A 22,559-nucleotide genomic window follows, 5' to 3' on the forward strand; every position below is an offset into this window, starting at 1 on the left:
TGTCAACCCTCAAGAGCCTCGGTATCTGTGGAACAGCATGGGAATGGTTTGCTTCCTACCTGGAAGGTCGCTCATACCAGGTAACATGGAGGGGATCCACATCTGCCCCGTTCAGACTCACCACTGGTGTCCCACAAGGCTCGGTACTTGGTCCCCTCCTTTTCTCCCTCTATACCCACTCCATTGGTGAAGTCATATCCTCACATGGGTTTTCTTACCACTGCTATGCAGATGACACTCAACTAATATTTTCTTTCCCTCCATCAGATACCACAGCTTCCGCTCGGATATCAGCATGCTTGACAGACATATCTTCATGGATGAGTGCTCACCAACTAAAACTCAACCCCAGCAAAACAGAACTGCTGGTCATCCCAGGTGATTCATCTCCAGGTAAAGATCTCCAAATAACACTTCATGACTCTCTGCTCTCCCCTTCAGACACTGCTCGTAACCTTGGGGTAACTATGGACAATGAACTGTCCTTCTTCCCACATGTTGCTAATGTTGCTCGTTCTTGTCGATTTCTTCTCTATAACATTCAAAGCATTCGACCATTTCTGTCCACACAGGCTGCCCAGGTGCTTGTTCAGTCTCTTGTAATTTCAAGACTCAACTACTGCAACTCTCTGCTGGCAGGTCTTCCCCTGAACGCTATCCGTCCACTGCAAATCATCCAAAACGCAGCTGCACAACTTGTGTTCAATCTGCCCTAGTTCTCCCACACCACCCCACTGCTGTGCTCCCTTCACTGGCTTCCAGTAGCTGCACGTTTCAGATTCAAAACACTGATGCTTGCCTACAAGGTCAAAAATGGACCAGCGCCATCTTACCTCAGTGACCTCATCACATCTTGCACTGCACCACGCTGTCTGAGATCCTCCAGTACCTCTCGACTGGTACCTCCTTCTCTCAGAATGAGAGGTAAGTACACTTCAAGGCTCTTCTCTGTTCTGGCACCGAGGTGGTGGAATGAACTTCCCCTAGATGTCCGTACAGCAGAGTCCCTGACTATCTTCAAGCGACGACTGAAGACCTACCTCTTCCTGAAATACTTAAATTAGCACTTCCAAGCTCGTAGAATTCAAGGGTTATATTTATATTAAGTTTGTGATCTTGCGTACCAGTGTAGATTTATTCATTACTAGAGACTCAAAGCACTTTTGTACATTGGGGATAAGGGTGTCTGCTAAATGCCACAAATGTAAATGTACTGTTACTGTAACTCTACTGTTACTGTAACTAACTACTGTTACTGTTATTCTACTGTTAAACATTCAGGTGAACTGTGTGTGTGTGTGTGTGTGTGTGTGTGTGTGTGTGTGTGTGTGTGTGTGTGTGTGTGTGTGTGTGTGTGTGTTAGGGAGCCTGTGAAGGCAGCACGAGTTATCTGTAACACAGCCACAGCGGCCTAGCGCAGGGAGGCGGGCATTTGTCCGAATACGGGTGGGGGGAATAAAAGTAAGGCGGCGCCGTCCTATGGAGGTGAGCCCGTATTACAGCCTTCTCCGGTATCCCGTCATTCTCATGTTTATTGTCATACGCTGGAAAAAAAAGATGGCGGACGAGAACAGCAGCACTCCACAAGCCCACGGCTTTGCGGAGAAACTGAAGTCGTGGCTGTCCTGCTCGTGGACGTACGTGTGCGCGGTCTGGTTCGCCATGGTGTTGACGATGATCTACGTGCTGCGGAGTCCGCTGAAGCTCCAGGAGTCCGTCGCTGCCGGTAAATGTTCAACACCAACCAGCTGCTGGTGATGCTAACGCCGCTCCACAAGCTAGCGTTAAGAGCGCCAGGCGTAGCTGGTGTGATTCCGCTGTGTGTCCTCGCGTACAGCCGCGGACTTACCGTTTGCTTCGGGTTTGCTGAAAGGGCTCACGGGTGATCAAGAGTGCAATGGAGAGTCGGTCTTTTTGTTTTGTTTTTTTGCGATCTTGGCAGCGTACCGATGCTAACTGTCTAGACATGAAGCTGTCTATGTGCACTAAACCGCTTGGATTTGTGTGGAAGCTCTCCCTGAAGTTTCCACATCCCCTGTGTGCAGAGCATGTGGCTTCTAGTTCAGTACAGTGACTGTCATCTGGAGCTAACCCTAAACTAACACTGTTCTTTCTCTTTTCCCCCCTGTAGCATCCATGTTTCTGAACACTCTTACACCCAAGTTTTATGTTGCCCTCACAGGAACTTCCTCTCTCATCTCTGGTCTTATACTGGTAAGATCCCTGTTCATTTATGAAAGACACTTAATATTACTCACTGTAAGAGAGCTGCATGGTCCTGCTGTGGGAACTGCTGCAGCTCTGAAGTTTGATCTATAGCTCAAATTACTCTCCGTGTGGAGTTTTGCATGTTCCTCTGGTTTCACTGGATTCCTCACACCCAACAAAAACTTGTGCAGTGGATTGGCAATGCAAAATCACACCTATCTGTGACTGAATGGTGTTCTATTCAGAGTTTGTTCCTGCGTTGCACCTAGTGTTTTCTGGAGAGCCTCTGGATCCATCTGACCAGAATTCACAGATAGTGTGAATGAATGAATGACAACTTACTCCCAAAGATACTACATTCCTGATCTCTTGACTGTTGAACAGTGTAAGACAATAGCACTCATGGCGCACACCATTCATTAATTTATTCACTTATTTTTTTCTAACTTCTCATCCTGGTCAGGGTGATGCCTTCTTTTTAGACACACATACAGGTGCAGTTTCTTTTTGGCTGTGAAAAGAAACCCAAGTAAAAGAGTGCAGCCCAGTGAACAAAAGGAGGAAAATGTAAACGAGAATATCACATGAAAAATGTCTCTCTGTTCTGCTAAACTCGAACTCTTGCTTTTTGTGGTCCACGTGCATCCTCGGCCTCAGATCTTCGAGTGGTGGTACTTTCGGAAGTACGGCACGTCCTTCATTGAACAGGTGTCTGTGAGTCACTTGCGTCCCCTCCTTGGCGGCGTGGAGACCAACAGCTCTGCGAGTCTCTTCTCCTCGGCTAATGGAGAAGTGGAGCAGCGGCCCAGTGTCTCAGGTAGCCATAAACACATCTGTATGGATACAGCTGTGCCTTTTATCTTTCCTGATGTATTATCAGTAAGATATTGTAAGGAAACATCCGCTTATGTCAAGCGGAATAGCTGAAAAATCCTGTGGGTGCACATTTAGGGTAGGAAAGTTTAATGTCGGGTGTAGAATGGGAACTGCTCTGGAAGTTCCTTTTTCAACGTATCCATTGAGAGATATTTTATTAAGCAATTTGTGATGAAATTCCTGAATGGTGGCTTGTGTCTCTTAGAGTGTAAAGTATGGAGGAACCCCCTTAATCTGTTTCGAGGTGCAGAGTATAACAGGTACACTATTTTTATCTCTGTTGTTAGTTCCCTGTAGCTTACATCCAATTTTTTTTGCGTGTATAAATATTGCCGTCACTCATCATTTATTTCCTCATTCCTCTCTCTTCTCAAGGTACACGTGGGTGACGGGAAAAGAACCACTGACTTACTACGACATGAATCTGTCGGCACAAGACCATCAGACTTTCTTTACCTCTGACACACAACAACTCAAACCAGAGGATACTGGTTAGTTTCATCTTCAATAGTCTATAAAGCAGTAGAACATATTTAATTTGTGACTCGGTTGTGGTCTGTGCAGATGACAGTTGGTCAAAGTGTGTGTGTATGTGTGTGTGTATGTGTGTGTGAAACAGTGATGCAGAAGGCCTGGCGAGAAAGGAATCCTCAGGCTCGTATCCGAGCTGCATATCAGGCAATTGAGCTCAATCATGAGTGAGTAATAACAACATAATTTGCATGTATATTTGTATTAAATCATTATTAAATCTATTTATTATTATATGTTCAGATTCAGAACAAATATAGTAGAATATTCCGCTGTTTACTTTCTCATCGAGCTGTTATTTGACACAGTACAAGTATTTTTATATTTGGTTTTTGGACAGGATTTCTACCTAAAATATGAATCAATATTTTGCACAATGATCAAATAAATAAGTACGTAAAAGATTAAGTAATTATTATTTTTAGTCAGTTAGTGAGTTAAGTGATTCTGTTTGCCTTCTAAATTGTGCTTTAAACAAAAACTGTTACGAACGTATCAAACACAAGGAGCTTGGTGATTGGTTGAGCGCATCTGTCACGCCCTCTTCTGCCATTTACAACAATCAAGCAATGAGAAACTGGATTGCCAAGGCAGTCAGTCGTCGCCACGGTAACGTTCAGAGCCCATACTTAGACAGACAGGCAGTCATTCAGAGGACATGTGGAAATGCAGTCTAATTTTTCTTTGGTTCCTGATGCATTATGAAACGAAAAAACAAAATCCCTGTCAATTAGATTTAGCACAAAATTAATCACATTGCTGTCAGATCATCAGTATATTTTCTCAATCAATTATTGCTGTTCATTTAGAAAAAAAATTTGCCATATGTTATATGCTAGAACTGGCAAAAGGACATGCTTGTTTGTTATTGGTTTGACATTCAGCAAAGATGCACTGACTGATTAATATAAAATGTACACCTTGTCCATTCAAACAGATATAAGCACAGGTATTCTTTACTCAGCTAGTATTCTCTACACAAAGGTTATATAAGGCTTTTCTTTTCACCATGTAGCTACATCTTCTGCAAAAGCAAGAACACGTTGTGTATGTCTGGTGAATGAGGCAATTTCTTTGGAAATAAATTCCTGTCCTGTCTTTGCCAAGATTTTCATTTAATACCAATTTTATCCATATAATTACATAATCGTTTTTAGGAATCTTTTAAAATGTGTGATTAGCTTTGCTTCCCCCCAGGACCTTTTTGCATAGTCCACATTGGTCACCGTGTGTCATGACCATATTTATTTTAGGCCAAACTTCCATACATAGGCCATGCTTCCATAATCGTTCTTCCATACAGAAATATTTTTTATTCCAATATTATTCCAGTCAGCCATAAAAGTGCTCCTCATATGTTGGAATGTAACCTTGACCTGTGAGCATCACTAATGGTCAAGGTTGGCCTGCTTTTGCATGTCAGGTTTGTTTTTAATGCTACTTATTTATAAATTGGTAAATTATAAACACTAGGGCTGTAAAATATTTAATCGCGATTAATCGCATGATTGTCGCAAGTTAACTCGTAAATAATTTCGCAACTTAATCGCACGTTTGTATCCGTTCTAAATGTACCTTAAATAAATACTTTTCACATTTTTTATACTCTAATCAACCTGGGCATGGACAAATATGGATGCTTTATGCAAAAGTATGCTTATTGTTAGTGAAACCAAACTCAACATGGAGCATGAAGAGAAAAGATTCTTGTAAATGTTTTAAAGTGAGTATGGTGTTTTAAATTACATAAATCATCAGGACACCAAAAGGAACTTTTGCTATGTTTCCACACGGACTTTTTTAATTGCAGGATGTGTGCATCATGGCCGATTTTGGTGCTTGATTTAAGACTTGGTGCATCAGTAAATTATTAAAATTATGATTGATTAAAAAAAGAAAAAAACAATTATATTATTCAATTTATATATTTTTTTAAATATTTGCGTTTATTCATTTTTTTAATTACTTTTTTCTATTTCATGTGAATATGTTTTAAAATATTCCTCTGTACACTGTAGTCTGATTGATAGCAGGCATGCCAGACAATGAGAGGCTTTTGTTCTGTTAATGGAGAGGTAGCTGTCCTGTTTTCTCAAGAGGAAAATATGCAGTATTCCAGTTTTAAATCCACTTTTAAATTTGTTCAGATGTGCAGCGGCGTATGTGCTTCTGGCTGAAGAGGAAGCCACTACTATTATAGAAGCAGAGAGACTCTTCAAACAAGCGCTAAAGTTCGGTACGTGACATACACACAAACACACACTTGTACGCACTCGGTCCACATGACAATTGTTCCTTAGAATAATGCTAATTTTTTTTTCTATTCGTCAGCTGGGAAAGACACAAATCTTCTGGTGTACATCAAACGCAGATTGGCCATGTGTGCTCGTAAACTGGGACGCATCAAAGAGGCTGTGAAGATGATGAGAGATGTAAGACAACTGTGTACACTTTGCATGTAGGGATTGCCAAAGCAAATTTGCATGCGGGATAGGAATTTTGCATTGTGATAAATTGTTCATGTTTGAATATTTCGAAAAAGACGTTACAGCCCGTATTGTTGAAACAAGAAGAACAATTAGATTACACCGCACACTAATCATGAATCTTTCTGCTGCTTGTTAAAAGGCTTTGTTGTGATTTTGTCTTTTTCTTTCTTTTCTCTCCTAGTTAATAAAAGAATATCCCTTACTTGGAATGTTAAATATACACGAGAATCTGCTAGAAGCGTTATTGGAGCTTCAGGCTTATGCTGATGTGCAAGCAGTTTTAGCAAAATATGATGGTGAGCTGAAGAAGCATTGTCATTTAACAGCAATGATGTAATATTTAGTTTACCAGTAGCACAGCAAATTTACTGTTCCCCTTTCATCAGGTTCATGACCCTCATTTTTTATATATTTTTTTAATCAGATATCAGCTTGCCAAAATCTGCCACTATATGCTACACATCGGCTTTACTTAAAGCACGCGCAGTGTCAGACAAGTAAGTGTACTGTATCTTGGTGAGTAACTTGCAACTCCAGCATAACTGTTTTATATTGTTTAATATTAAACAGTAGCTGTCAAAAGTTTTTTTTTAATTGCCACTGTTTTCTACTATATCAGAGTGTATGATTAAATAACACATGATGTGAACTGGAAAAGCGAAAACCTTTCCAGTTCACCCAGCTCCTGGGTGAAGCTCTGCCATGAAGCTGGTTGAGATGTCATCATAGGGCAATCTGCCAAATGTCTTTATGAATACTGTTAGACAATCAGAAAGGATTACTCGTATGTAAATATGTCACAGCATTCCTGGTGATTATCATTATTATTTATTTTTTTATTTATTTTTGCATCTTACCTTTTGGGGGGATTTTCTTAGCTTCACTGTAGGAGTCTAAAAGTGTTTGTGGAATCAAAAATTATATGCTGTATGAATTGCCTACTTGTTCAACAGTTTCATGCCAAGTGTGTCCAAACGGTAGTGCAATTTACTGGATCAGCAGGAAATAATATCTGCATGTATGTATGTTTGTGTGCCCTCCAGATTTTCACCGGAGACAGCCTCTAGACGAGGACTTAGCACCGCAGAGATGAATGCAGTGGAGGCTATACACAGAGCAGTGGAGTTCAACCCACATGTACCAAAGGTTAGACTCAATCACCTTTATTGTTGACACAAACTGCTATTGTTTTGTGTTGTGTCTAATTAGTTTTTTTTTTTTTCTTCATATTTGCATAAGTACCTGTTTATATTAGGGGCTGGCTGGGTTTCTCAGGAGTGGAGGGATTTGCCAAGGGCCTTCAAATTTAATTTGATTGCAACTTAGAATAGCCACAGCATAAAATAATTCATTTTGCATCTCGAGGCGTCTTACTGTTGTCAACGCCAGAATTTTATTTCAGCATTAACATTTTTATCAACTTAGAACACAAGGCTGTCGAAAACATTCATAGTTTGAAATTTTCATGTATTTTAAGGCAGGAAATGCAACTGATTCATATTTTTCACTTGGTTAACACTATCATTTAGATGTAGAAACGCCTGGGAGAAGCTGCTCTCAGAAAATTGTCTCTTTATGAGGACCATAACCCAGTTTACTAAAAAGACCAGTAGGTGCTGCTGTTGCATTGTTATGGACAGTTTGGATTCCAACAAAACCTGGTTCTAACTTGTCCAGGCCCCATCATATACACACCCGCATCAACATCCTCGAGCACTAACGTGTACCTGTACTTACAAGTTCTGTGCCGTCTCTATGGCCTCAAATTATAGGAGTCACCGGACACAAACGGTGTCTTTAAACAGTACACACAAGTGCAGCCTTTTATTGCACAAAATGTTCTTATTTTAAAGTTTTATTTGATACCTGTGAAACTGTACTTTTACCTTGTTGTCCATAGTTGGTGCCATCTTTCATAAAAAATGAGTAAAAATGATTCATTAACATTATATTCGGTGAATTATTTTGCGTAGTCAAACTATAGGAGAAACTGTTTTGTTTTTGTAATTAGAACAATTCTCTATTTAGAAAAGCCTTTTTAAATAATCAGATTAGTTTTCTCAAAATTTATGTTTTGTACATAGAAAAAATATTTTGAATTTTGAAATGAATAAAAATGTCATTAATAATTTACTGGTGAGTCACTAACAGGTGATTATTGAATTGGTGCACAAATAATGTAAAAAAAAAAAAAAAAATTGTTAAATGTCTGGAAAGAATTTAAAATTCCAAAGCAAGAAGAGCAACACCTGAATTCACTAGGTGGCATCAGGTGTCAGGACTTGGAGCCTAAATCAAATGTGCTGTTTGTGCGCTTTATCAGCATGGTTGGTGACAGAAGGGTACTGCATACATGGATAAGCTCCTGAGACCAAACTGTAAAATTAGAGTGCTTTCCTGTTGCTTTTTTGGCAAAACTGAGTATTTTATTCCACATGCTCAACTGAAAGGACACAAAAAAGCCTGTGTTTTGTATAGAATCATTTGAAATGGTTTAGTATTGGAAGTAAATAAGGTTAAGTAAAAATAGAGCATTATATCCACAGTATTTATTAAATGGTTTCTCAATTGCCTTACAATTAGGAAACCGCAATTGTCTGTGTGGGTGTGTGTATATGTGGCATGTAAGTGCAGTCAATTGGGGTCCCTGTTTGTACAGTGAAAGAATGATGATCAGTATGGGGCAGACAGAGGCTTAGCTGAGAAACACTGTTTTAGGAGAGCCAGCCACATAAAAGGCACGGACATTCTATCCCTACTTCAAAGGGAGCATGTGCGTGTGTGCGTGTGTGCGTGTGTGCGCGCACGCCAGGGGATGCCACGAAGGACAGATGCCAGTCTAATTCCAGGGGTATTCAGGAAGGGCAGATGTATGTCTGTGTGCTTGTTTGTTTCTGGCACATGGACACATTTATGACTCCAGTGTACCCATGAAAGGGGGTCATTTAGCCATTCGATGGAGGAGTTTTGATTGATGTCTGTTATTCCAAGCAGACTAAATGAGCTTCCTGTTCTCTGGAACTGTTCTGTGTTTCCAGATAGGAGTTTTAAAATGTGTCTGCAATCCATTGAGCTTTAAGGCCGTGTATCATAAACAAATTTGTGTATGCATACAAAACAGTCAAACACAGGCAGTGGCAGAATTCACATTATTTTGCGTTGAAACCTCTGTGTTTGTGTAGTATCTTTTAGAGATGAAGAGTCTGATCCTGCCACCAGAGCACATTCTGAAGAGAGGTGACAGTGAAGCGGTGGCATACGCATTTTTTCACCTGCAGCACTGGAAAAGAGCAGAGGGAGCACTCAACCTGCTCCACTGCACCTGGGAGGGAAGTACGTATATATATATATATATATATATATATATATATATATATATATATATACACACACACAGAAAAGTTTGTTAATTAGAGTAATGAGTTTAAATAAAGTTAAAATGCACATAATGGGTTCTGAGCATTTACAGGCATTTGAATATTTCTGTTCCGATTGTCTGGAACATTAATCAAGTGTTTTGAGCTCTTTAACCGGAGTTGTAAATAACGGCCTGAAACATTTCAGCTGTATTTTTTTAATGTAAATTTAAAAGTACAGATAAGCAATGTATCAATAAACAAAAATAAGAACAATATAGATATGTTTCTTTTGGATTATGAAAAAAAAAAGTTTGCATTTGCATTTGGAAGGATCTAATCTTGATCTTAATCTAATCTTGATCTCCACTGTCCAGCATTCCGTATTATTCCTTACCCACTGGAGAAAGGTCATTTGTTCTACCCATACCCAGGCTGCACAGAGACAGCAGACAGAGAATTACTGCCATGTGAGTATAGTTGTTTTATGTCAGGTTTGACCTTTCATTCAGATCATTTCAAAATATGCATCTAAAATGGGATGGCTGTTGTTTTTTTTTTTTTTTGTCTGCTTCAGCTTTTCATGAGGTATCAGTGTACCCTAAGAAGGAGCTGCCATTCTTCATCCTGTTTACAGCAGGCTTATGCTCCTTTACTGCCATGTTGGCTATGCTCACACACCAGTTCCCTGATCTCATGGGCGTCTTTGTCAAAGCTGTAAGTCTGTATAATAGCACGAATGTGAATACACTTGTTTGAGGTTGCACTACTATGTGTATATATTAGAACCGACCACAGTTTTATTTGCAGTTATTCAACAGCCTTCATTAATTTTCTGCGTGCAGCCATAATTACAATGACTTACTTAATATATTTAAGATTCTGGTACTCTGTTTATTTAAGTTTCAGGTTTTAACTGAATGTGGTTTCTGTCTCTAGGATTGTTCAAATATTATTGCTATTGTTACTTAATATTATAGTCCATACTGGTGGAAACATGGCAAATTCAACACCGTGTGTAGTGATTTGCCTGACAGCCTGCACTTTTGTCTGAGTTTGCTGCTAAAGAAAAAATAAATCACATTTTTACTAATCAGATTTTAGTTCTCATGCGGTTACTTATTAGAATACTTGATAACAGTAGTAATGAGTTTGGATATCACAATATTTAAATACAAGTTCAATATGAGGTCTTAATCTGCACTTGGCCTGGTCCACACTCTTTAAATAAAGCCTCACACTGGAGACTCGCTGTATAAGCTTTTGTTTTGAGAAAGCCTCCACATACGCTGAGCGTTTACAGTACAAACCAGAGCCTGCTTAATGTAATTCTCGGTTGGAACAAGTGAATGAAAAAGGGCATGAGGAAGAGGGGTGAGAAAAAGCAGATCTCTCAGGCCAGGCCTTCTAAATCTTCTCCAGATTAGCCCTGGATGTGGTCTGATTGCTGTTCAAACGGTTACCCATTCCTTCACATGGCGTGACTGGACACTTACCCCCCCCCCCCCTTTTTTTTTTTTCTTTTCTTTTTTTTTTTTTTTTTTTAAGTTTCCCTCATTTTGTTGACGAATGATGTGGCTCTCGGTTTGGTTTGCATGCACTTGAAACCTCTTGTGTTTTGGAAAGGGTAACCAAAGAAGCTTGCCATTGACACAGATTGTTCAAATCAGGACATCCTCCATGACAAACACGCAATGACGCATGTATAGTTCAGCATCTACCCCATCGAGCACACGCATGTCTGTTGTAAACAGGCTGTTCACTAAGAATTAGTTCCCTTATTTGTCATAGTAATAAACTAAGCAATATGAGGACACCAACCATCACCATACTCTATCTTTTTATCGTTCTCGTTTGTCATGATACGACTAATGTAAATAAGTGCCGTATCTCTTCCCTGGATCTGCGCTTAAATAGATGATGCTTCACCAGCTCCGACTCGGACCATCAGCATTTTTCCTCCGTTGTTGTTCACATTGCAATTGAAACTTGCTATGTTCAGTAATAAACACCTGTTCATCTGTGAAATACATCACTTCATAAACACATTAGGGGCTTGTTTATGGTCAGTGGTGCTGTAGGCCTTCAAATGCTATTCAGATGCGCACTTTCACGCTAACTTTCAGACTTGGAGCTGTGTGTTGGCTTGAGTTTGAAGAAATACTTCCCTAATGTTTGTGTCTGGCCTGTGCTCCTCTTGAGCTATGACTCAGTGTTGTAGTCAGAGGGGCAAAATTATTCATTTTTATGAAGTATCTTAAGACATAAAGAACATAGACTTTATAAATGGAAATTTTAAAGGATTTTCTTAAGGATAATGTGCTTTCTTCATTAGAAACACAAATGACGCAGTATACACAATGCTTGATCAAGGTCATTTTTTAAATGTCAAAAAAATATCTATATGTTCAAAAGGATATGGTCAGGAGGAGAGCTGTGAATTGAAGCAACTGTCAATAAACCAACTGAACCTTTGTTTATTTTTTTCCCAAACGAAACTTGTATTAACATAATGTTTATACTAAAAAAAGAATGGATTTGAATGCCATTTGTTTTTTAATACATTATGTCCATCTTTTTCTTTTTCTCCACAGTTCTTCAGCACCCTTTTTGCACCATTAGGCTTTTTTGCAGACAAGATGGAGAACTTTATGCCTTCCTGCCTTTGGTACCAGCTGACAAGAATCTGAAACACAACCCTCCCTATTCCCCACCAAAATACATGCAGACATCCAGGTGTCAATCTACTGGATGTGTAGCATTAAATGTGCTAAGAAGTTCTGTGTGATCCGTGCTGATCGTAATAAAATGTTCTGAGTGATTTTTTTTTTTTTTATCGAATCCTGCTTTACTTTTTGGTCTTCAGATTGTATAGTAAGCTTTTTTTATGAATGCACTTTTTGAGCATAGCATCTTGAATGCCTAGCTCTTCATGCCAATAATACTAGATGCATTACCCTTGGCAGTGAGTGCCACGGTGACACATAGAGGCGAGGCATTCTGCCATAGCAACAACTGGCAGAACCAGTTGGCCTTGTATATGTTGGAGAGGCAGTAAATCATGAAAGTGTTTTTAGCTTCTTTCATAAACAAGTCCTTTATACAACACAACATTTTACAGGAACCACTACTTGTTCATGTTGAATGAGGTTAAAGCAGTAACCAGGTTGCTGGATAAGATTTTATAGTAAGTCATTGGCCTAGTAATTCTAAATTCGCCTCTTTAAAACAAAATCTCTTAGCACTGTGGTGAAAATCATTTCACGGCCATAAGCAGTCTGGGCGAAGTAGAGTTGCCGCAGGTGAAAATGGCTACATCCACCTTTCTAAACATTCTATATTTGTGTTGCCATCTTTGTATCCAGAGACCCTGTGTCCTGGCATATGTGCTTCCTTGATGGCGCATTAACTATGGAAGGCCAATAGCTACATAAGCTTAGTGGGATTTCCAACATGGCTGCTTTCAACATTCTTAACATCTTCACACACTTAACTGCTTTGTCTGGCAAGAGTATTAAAATCCATGTATCCTCAGGCAGTTTTGAAAATGCTTTAGCTGTTCTATAGGATCCCCATGAGATCAAGCGAAATAACATGAACAAGGAGATTGGTCTGTAGCAGTGTGGACGAGTTGGAAAACCCCTAAGTCTTCAAGCTGATTTTAGATCAGTGCACAATAATACCTCTGATAATCCCTGACTGTAGCACCTAAAGGGTAAGGAGAGCTTCATTTATGTCAGATACACACCAGATAAGAGTTTTTGTGTGTTAATCCCATACCATTAGCCTGGCAGCAGGCGTCCTAAACCCTCCAACCCTACACACAAACGTCATGTATACATTACACTAGACTTCCCAATAAATCTGGCCTCAGGGCCGAACTCTAGTACTGACCAGAACCAAGAACTACAGCCAGGATAGAGAAGCACCCAATAAGACCTACCTGTTTGTATATATTTAAAATACCAAAGAATAACCTGTATAGTGTAAGCACACGCATTTGGGGGGGGGGGGGGGACTAGTTTAGATATTAAGTCTATTACCATTGCTCCTGTACCCCTTTTTGTGCATTAAATCAAGTTAAATAACAGCTTAGATTTAGCCAAAGTAAAATGTTACACAAATTCTAATAGCAAGAATTATGTTCTCCTTGTAAGCCCTTGACTTGCCATCTATCTTCTAAGCTAATGAAATGGTAGCATACATACTATTTCATCAGGGTTCCTGAGCCAACTCTGAAAGAACTACCTCAAACTCGTCATGAAAAAGAGAAATAAATAACCAAATGTTATATTTGGCCGAATTGAAAACAGCTGGAAGGTTTTCAGGCTGACAAGATCATTATCTTGAGCGTAGGACTCCAAACAAAAGCAGTTACTGGGACCACACACACTTGGCACTGTGTGAAAACGGTCATGCAGTGTTTACATTTGTTATCCCTTTAATCAACCACCGCTAATGCCCCTTGTATCAGGAAACAGCAATGACATTCAAAGAACCAAGCCTTCAACCAAAACACTACATTTTAGGGATTAGTGTGTTAATTGAAATGGTAGAGTGTTTTTCCTTAAGAACATGTATAAATTTCACCATCAGCCGTGCAGTATCAAGGGAGCAATTTTACACTGTTTTAAAGTAAACACACTGACATGTTTTCCTGAAGTCTTTCTCAACATATAATTTTTTCCTCTGGTAAGAAAGGTGGAAGATGATGCTGCCAAATGCCAGAAAACATCATCTGAACAGGGAATGGAAAAAGAGACATCGTTTGGTTAAGATCCTGAAAGAAAAAAATTAATAAGCTATATGCAATCGAGCAATTGGGAATACTAACAGATTTATTTTTAAATACACTTTTGTTTTTCTTCATTATTGATTATATTTTCATATTTTTTTCATCAAAAACAAAACTTTCCAGTTAGCTAAACTCAGAACAGCACAAGTCTCCTCATCTTGTACATGACACCACTAGTATGCCAAAGCCCTGACTCTGCTCATCCATCTTAATAACACATTTAGAAACAGACAGATTGCCATAGCCTGGCTATTTTTACTACTCAATCATTGGAACACTATAACTTTATATGGTAAGGATTTGACATTTAGTATCACATTTAGTGTAGCATGAAGACAAAAACTAAGAACTGTTAAGACGGATGGACAATAATCACTTCTATCTATCTTTAAACAAGCATACAATATAGGAACTACTTCTGTGTAATTCAGTTAATAAATGCAGGTGTGTTTTAGTGTGGGGTGTATGAAATGCACAAGGATACACTGTTGGCCCTTTTTTCCATTCACGATATAATGGTGATATAATAGTACTGAATATTGTCTAATACTTCTCGTCTAATGCTTCTCCATTACTGATATCCTTGTAGATGAACGGCACTCTGCAATCGACTGCTGCCAAGTTATGTCAAACATCAAGGGCTTGCCTAAGGATAAGCTGTGTCCTGTATTCACGTCCAAATGATGTCAAGCCAGTCAACACCATACACATTCCACTGCATGAAATACATCTCTGTGTCATTGAAAGCAAAATAAATCATATCCAGTCCATTATCAACCCAATGTCTCAGGACAGTCTTTGCTCTGAAATTAAACGGAATGACATTTTATCTGTATGTCAGATTAGTTTTTCTTTTTTTCAATTTAATTCAATGTAAACAATATTCAATTTCTGAGAGAATCTAAACATGAACCACCTATGATCACAGTCTTATATAAACAGTCACAAAAAAGTGCTTACGTATAAAATTATGCTTAAGTGCTTAGATATTCAGTTTCAATAACAAAAGGTTAAAGTAAAAACATCTTATTAAGGTATAATGACTAAACTGTTTACAGGGAATCCGATCTTCCTGTATTTGTCTGTCAAATTTTTTAAACTGCAAAGACTTTCGAAGAAACGTAACTATCGCGTTGCCTCGTGTTAAATGCTGCATCCTTCCGTGTACAAAAAAACGTATGAGCTCTTCTTGCAGATTTGTTTTTTAGTGTACAAACTATACAGGAGGGTATGCTTCCAGTCAGTTTCCATTTGAAGAAGTCCTCTTTTATTTTCACACAGTTGCTGCAGATAATAATCATGATGCATTGTGTCCAGTGTCAAGTCCCCAGTTTTCACAAATAACAAAAGACGTTGTAAAAATTGGTGTTAAAGCAGCAGTTTCTTTGCTCTTATATGAGGTCCTTTTGATAGCAATGTTGTTGATTAAAGAACATTTTTATTTCTGCACTGTTGGCATGGAGACCAGTAAACCAAGACCATGCAACCTACAATTCTTTGGTCCATGTAGGTTTCCTGAGAAGAGAAAATTGTGAAATAATTGGCCACATCCACAGAAATCAAGTAAGGTCTAGCCAATCTGGGCGCTTGTGTGGTTTGCAAGTGTGAACATCCACAGTGTCCTCACAGTCTTGGCACTCCACCGAGCAGCACCACTTGAATCTGCACTCGCACTTGGTGACTCGTTTAACCCGGGTGGTGTCATATCCACGACCACAGCACATGACTTCGCAGCCGTCCATGCCCTTGGAAGATTTATTGCACACCCTCCCTGCTGTGCCCAAAGAACCTGAAACATATGTTTGAAACAGATATAGCATAATGATGCATCCAGTGTTCACGATCCAACCAGTGAGTGTCATTACTTATGTCAAGGATATGGACAGGTTGTTCAAGAGTCTAAAAATGAAAAAATGTGATTGGTTTTTTTTTCGTTGTCCTTATGCTTTTTGGCCTTTAAACCAAACTCAAGTCCAAGAATAAGAGGTTTGGAAAAGATCAAACTCAATCATCCAGTCTTTTTCTACGAAATCACACCATTCTGCATATTATACTGACTAGTTCACCAAGGCTCAATAGTTGTGACTATTCACCCACCTGCAGTTCGATCCATGAGGCAATAATCTGGAGAGTTTTCCACATACACCAGTTCGTTTTTGGTCGTTCCTTTGAAGTTCCTGTCTGCCGCCATAAACCCTGTGCCATCCTGGTTCATTGTGACCTCCACCGCCATGTTATACTTCTTCCTCAAGTAGTCTCCTGTGCGCCGGAAATCAGACATGGCGAGCCAACATGTCCGCAGAGCGCACGAGCCACTGACGCCATGACACTTGCATTCCAGTTTCATAAAGCGCTTAACTGCCTAAGAAGAACAATGGTTGAGCATCTCCATAAGAGCAAGAACTGACTTTACCTTTAGAGTAGTATTAGTGTAGCATACAGTTTAGCATAGACAAGCTATAAGTAGTGTAATGAGGTTTTTATGGGATTTGTCATAGTTTAGAGCAGAGATACCATTTAATGTGTATTTCAACAGACAGCACTGAAAGAACCAACCATCTCCTGATTCACCACTGTTATGGAAGCCTATCACCATCCTCACCATTCTGCCACAGCGGTTGTTGTGCAGGTTCATCAGTGCTCGGGCATCTTTAACCATTCTCTCTTTGGCATCCACAAACGCTTTGGCGAACTTAATACCATAATTCACGTTGTCACTACAGCCACCCCAGTCAAAGTCACCCATTTCATCACGTGTGCTTCCTCTCTTTTGGGTGTCACAGCTGCAACTCTTGAGCTCCCCCTGGCTGCAGGCTCGAGTGATTGCATACACTACTCCAGCAGAGGAGATTGCATACACAAATGCTGCTTCACGGCTACCTGCCAGGGTCAGACAAAAAGGTTAATCTTATCAGCTATAAATCACAAAAAAAAAAAAAAAAAGGAAGTCAATGGAACCATTCAATAGTCCTTCAAAATCCATCTAGGTCTCAGCATAGATACAGGTGAGAGGTGTGTTGGTCCTTGTGATAGATCATCACAAAATTACCATCGTCTCAGATTTAAGCTCTAGACATGCTGGGTGTATTCAAGTATGGAAGGCCACCCTGGAACTTTCTACTCTCAGACTGACTCAGACCAACACTCCCTCACCTTCAGTGTCTGGATGACTGCACTCAAAGCCTTGAGGTGTGGTTTTTCCTACTGTGGAGAACACGATGACCCCTATTCCCCTCATTTTTCATTCTCCAGCTTATGCACTTAGCCAAAACAGAGGGTTATATCTCACAGTGAGCAGTTTTGTCTGTCTGCCAGAGTCATCTTCACAAATATTTACATCTCCTATTACTGTTTATACATCGGCTGTGCAGATCCCCCTGCTCACCACTTGTATTTGGAGAATATCCACTCTCTTGTAGACTCCGGCCCATTTTGGAAATCTGAGAACTGACAGCTTTTTCCCTTTCCCTTATTCTGGAATGTCCTACTTATACGCAACATAGTACACATCCCTGAATGATTATTTGTGTTATTGCAATCAATGTTTTATCAATGTGTTGTAATTCATAAGTGCATTGTAAGGCAGCGTGGAACGCACTTCGGAGCATGACGCGACCAAAGACGCTGTGGTCTCGTTCCAGCGTGCTGCAGTTCCAACGATGGTGCTGGAACTGGTGCTGGCATTCATGAATCCATTCTTTGGCTCCCTCGCCAATGGACTGCATTAAGTCTGGGTGTCTCTGGCACAACTGCCGCTGCTTGTTGACCAGACCAGGAATGTTGTCACATATGACCCGTGCACCAAGTGCACCAATGTACCTGTGCAAGAGGAGAGCGACAAATAAGATGAGCATCTATAGATCTACATATATTACAATATTGTAATGATTTATTATGCACATTTAAGAGTTAGAAAGGGATCCCTCAAGTTTTTTCTCATTTTTCAATTCCTAAAATATTTCTATATAGAACAATCTCTGTACAAGCCAAAGTACACCTTAAAGTTCTACATTCATCTTTTGTAAAACCTCATAATGCTGTAGTAGATTATACTTATACTACTATACTGTCACGGTTTATCTATATTATTAATGTTTCTTAAAGTAGTCCATAATGGTAAAATTTGAATTACATTATCCTCTAACTGGCCTCTCTGATTCAGGTCTAACCCATATACACACACACAGATCCTCCTGGATCTCATTATCCAATCAATTGTAACCAAGTTCGTGCGACAGTGCTAAGATGAACACTGTGTTTAGTTTCCACTCCTGTTATGGATGTCCCTGTCTTTTTTCACACACATACACATGCAGCACAAGACCTTTCTCACCAACAACCAGGGAGGCCTTGCTCTAGAGAGCTACCCTATTTATCCCACGCACGCACGCGCACACACACACACACACACACACACACACACACACACACACACACACACACACACACACACACACACACACACACACAGAGACATTTTCTCCACAGCAAAAGACTTATCAGCCACATGTGTCTGGGATTGGGAAAGACTAATGCTTGCAAGCCAGAAAAGCACTGTGTGTAAATTGATTACTATGATGACAACAATCCCCATAACTGCATAAATTACTGTACGAAAAGGGAGATATTTATCACTATGGTTTTTGTGGCTGCAGGCGCACAGCCATAGCTGTCTTACTGGCTAAACTTCACACAGACAGATTCCCAGTGGCCTACATAAAGCAGCAGAGCCCTAGTTACTTCAGCACAGCCACACATATACAGGTAAAGAGTTGTACTGGTTTTTTGAGAAAGAGGACATTCACATTGGTAGGGGGCAAGTATCTAAAATTGGGTTGACTACAGAGACTTTCTGTTGTTTACACAGCTGTAGGCTGCAACACAATCGGCCTAAAAGCGTGGTGAGATTTTGGGCTATGTCGATATTGCTACCACTGAGACGTGATGGAATGCCCATAGATACCTCAGTTGGTGACAGAGAGTAATGTTTAATTGAGAAATCTTTCAATGTTTCATCACATCTTCTGTATGGGAGCTGAAAAGCTATAACCTGTTACCAAAATGAAACAAAGTCTGTGGTTATGAACAAGAATGTCATGTGGTCATGTGTGATATTACCAGTCAGTGTAGCTTCAAGGCGGCTTAGCCTCAGACAGATTGTGCCGATTGGTTAACATTATGCAAGGCTTTGCCACAATTTTTCTTTTTTTAGTTTTTCCATTTTAAACAAAATATCTTGAATAAACGCAAAATAGAGTTTTAAAAGATTACTTAATATTAACCTAGCAAGATACTAGCAATTAAAATCAAAGATGGGTTTTATAATATAGATGATCTAGGAAGCTGTATATAATAATCATTATTAATCATATTAATCATATTAATAATAATAATAATAATAATAATAATAATAATAATAATAATAATAATAATAATAATAATAATAATAGCACAACTATGTGCTGCTGAAAAATCAGATCAAACTGGTAGGCTAACATTGTCAGCTGGTAATTCTTCTATCTTCCTTATAACTTAACTTAATTGACCAATAAAATCATAATTCAATTATTGTTGTGTTATTCTTTTTAAATAATTACTACAGAGTATTTGGTAGCCATTACCAGCTGTTAAAGACAATATACTAGCTTAAACCGCCTAGCTTTGTTTTGGTAGTTGGTCAGTCTTGCTACTGCTACTGCTAACCAACAACAAGCAATGGATTTATGGTTTATTTACCTTATCATTTTAGGTAGATTTGTTTTTAGTTTAATAAACCAAATTGAGAAAAGTAATGAAAAAGGATGATCTATCTCTCTAGTGTTGATAGCTTACTTAAGAAACAGTTTATGGGGTATGGATTATATAGAGCAGCTTTTAGTTTGACACCACTAATATAAAATAAAGGCACTTGTTCATCATACAAAAAGACTATTCTTTTAACAACTTGTCAAAGATAAAATCCTCCTGAATAAATAAAGATTCTGCCACAAAATCAAGCAAACTGCATTATATCACACACATCAAGACCTAAATGTTCAAAGAGTTTATCCTTTCATTCATTAACTCATTCATTCATCAATTCATTCATCAATTCATCAATTCATTCATTCATTCATTCATTCATTCATTCATTCATTCATTCATTCATCCATCCTTTTAATAACTGCTTTATCCTGGTCTGAGTCATGGAGGATATGGAGCCTATCCTGGGCGCATGGTGAGAATACACCCTGGAAAGACTACCAGTCCAACAAACATAGTAAGTTTGATAGGTTATACAGTGCTAAATTGCCCAGAGGTGTAAATGAGTGTACAGTTTTTTTTTTTTTTTAAGTAAGTGGAAGGAAACCCACACAGATGAGTGTAGAACATTCCTCAACTGCATCCAGTACACACACAGTAACTTGAGCTCGAAATCAAACTAGGGACCCACAACCCGCACAGCAGGATCTTTAACCACTGCACCAGTGTGCCAGCCAAACACTGTATTTTTCAACTTTGAATTATATTACTGCCTTCACATGATACTACCAAAAAGCCTGCTTTGACAGAATAAATATATAGTGTTAGTGACTTTATTAGTTTAAAAAAGATCATATTTAACATTTATATCAAAACCCCACAAGACCGTTTCTGTGTATAACATAACACCATGTCGCACCATCACCGGACATTGTAATTTCAAGACCATAGTCACGTATATATTAACATCCAGTTTTTTGCTTTAGTAAAGGTTATAAATTAATATGAAACTCGTGGTTATTAATGTATTATTAATGTAGAGGAGCGTAAGTAAGTTGCTTTGTTAAAAGACTTTCCAAACTTGATCAAATCAGATTTCATGCACTATGTTTGATCATTTTTTTAATCTTAGCAATTTTTTAAGCATTTTGAGAGTCACAGTAGTGTATTAAATTCTCCAATTTAAGAAAATGTACTTCTATCTGACACAAATTCATGTGCAGCACATTACAGTGAGAACAACCTTCTGATCACTGATATGATCTGATATATGATATGATACGCTCTAACATGATAACTTAATATTGAGATTATATATATATATATATATATATATATATATATATATATATATATATATACACATACATATATATATATATATATATATATATATATATATATATATATATATATATATATATATATATATATATATATATACATACAATATATACAGTATATATATATATATATATATATATATATATATATATATATATATATATATATATATATATATATATATATGTATATATATATATTATTGATGTGTATTTTTTTTTTTTTTACAGATGTTTTATTGGATATATATCCTGTACATTACACTATATGTCCCTATATATTCACCCTTTCATAAATAAAGGTATTAAAATATATTTGATAATAAATTGTTTGGATCTTTAATAGATTTAGTTTTTTTTATCTCCTTAAAATATAATTAAGCTATGTAAGTAAACTACGTACCTTAATAACCACGTATAATTAAATGCACACCACATGCATCTCAGCAGACAAAGAATCTATACAGTTACAAAAGATTTACCTACTTTTATTTTTGACAGCATATTTATTGTCTATTCGGTTCTAATCGTTTACACTATATTTAACGATGTATTTCTGTTTTCTAGTTAAATACACTTTCATACTTTTTATTTTTTTTAGATTGCTGTTTTGTTAAACAATTTCGATACTCTGAAACTTTTTTCTGAGTGACCTCATGGGTACTTCCACACGACAGAAACCCCTCTATAGCAAGTGCACTGACCTCTGTCTCTTGCTCAGATTTGGTGGATTGGAAATGAAAACGCGCTCACCACCAGGACGAATCCACTCTCGGAGTGAACATGAGCAGCAGGAGGATGAAGGGCAGGCAGATCCCCTGCGCTCTCTCAGGTCCGCTTCCTCCAGACCTCCCGAGTTTTCGCAGTTGCAGCATCTTAAGACAAACGGTTTTCCCTTGTCTCTTTGCAAAACACTAGTTCAGCAGTCCTGCGGTGGACTTTATCATATCTACTTTTCCATTCGTCGTGCGCTGTACCTACTCTTTATATCTGTTAGAGAGGAAATGAAGCGATCAAGCACCTAGATTTCAATCCAAAACTCGCAGTTACAGTCAATTTATCGTATTAATTGATATAATTCTGAGCTGAAAGTTGAAGCAGAGCAGCTCAGCTGTGGGAAGTGCAGTGTATCAGCTTCAGCATCCGATTGTCAGGGATAATAAGTGGATGTGGGCGGTGGGCGAGAGATCCACTCTGCTCCCACTCTCTCCCTTATTGG

General features: G+C 38.6%; 2 protein-coding genes across 3 annotated transcripts; one reads left to right on the plus strand and one right to left on the minus strand.

Annotated features, from left to right (window-relative positions):
• The first annotated feature begins 1,334 nt into the window (after positions 1 to 1,334).
• st7l (suppression of tumorigenicity 7 like) lies at positions 1,335 to 12,281 on the plus strand. Its single transcript, XM_083528608.1, has 15 exons — positions 1,335 to 1,726; positions 2,132 to 2,214; positions 2,866 to 3,025; positions 3,290 to 3,344; positions 3,460 to 3,575; positions 3,704 to 3,782; positions 5,763 to 5,851; positions 5,947 to 6,047; positions 6,286 to 6,400; positions 6,529 to 6,601; positions 7,148 to 7,250; positions 9,287 to 9,437; positions 9,838 to 9,930; positions 10,038 to 10,177; positions 12,055 to 12,281. The coding sequence occupies exons 1-15, from the start codon at positions 1,480 to 1,482 to the stop codon at positions 12,148 to 12,150; spliced, it is 1,701 nt and encodes a 566-aa protein (XP_083384734.1). The 5' UTR covers positions 1,335 to 1,479; the 3' UTR covers positions 12,151 to 12,281.
• Positions 12,282 to 15,097: 2,816 nt separating this feature from the next.
• On the minus strand, positions 15,098 to 22,503 carry wnt2ba (wingless-type MMTV integration site family, member 2Ba). Of its 2 annotated transcripts, none has more exons than XM_083528632.1 (5): positions 22,094 to 22,503; positions 17,854 to 18,074; positions 16,858 to 17,135; positions 16,353 to 16,617; positions 15,098 to 16,044 (listed from the first exon to the last, which is right to left on the minus strand). In XM_083528632.1, exons 1-5 carry the CDS (start codon positions 22,213 to 22,215, stop codon positions 15,815 to 15,817), a joined length of 1,116 nt encoding a protein of 371 aa, XP_083384758.1. In that variant the 5' UTR covers positions 22,216 to 22,503; the 3' UTR covers positions 15,098 to 15,814. The 2 variants fall into 2 exon arrangements, with proteins under 2 accessions (XP_083384758.1, XP_083384757.1); XM_083528631.1 differs by having other exon boundaries at positions 15,672 to 16,044; positions 16,353 to 16,613; positions 16,812 to 17,135; positions 22,094 to 22,350.
• Positions 22,504 to 22,559: the final 56 nt, after the last annotated feature.

The sequence above is a fragment of the Silurus aristotelis genome (assembly GCF_946808225.1).
Source record: "Silurus aristotelis genome assembly, chromosome: 2".
NCBI lineage: Eukaryota > Metazoa > Chordata > Actinopteri > Siluriformes > Siluridae > Silurus > Silurus aristotelis.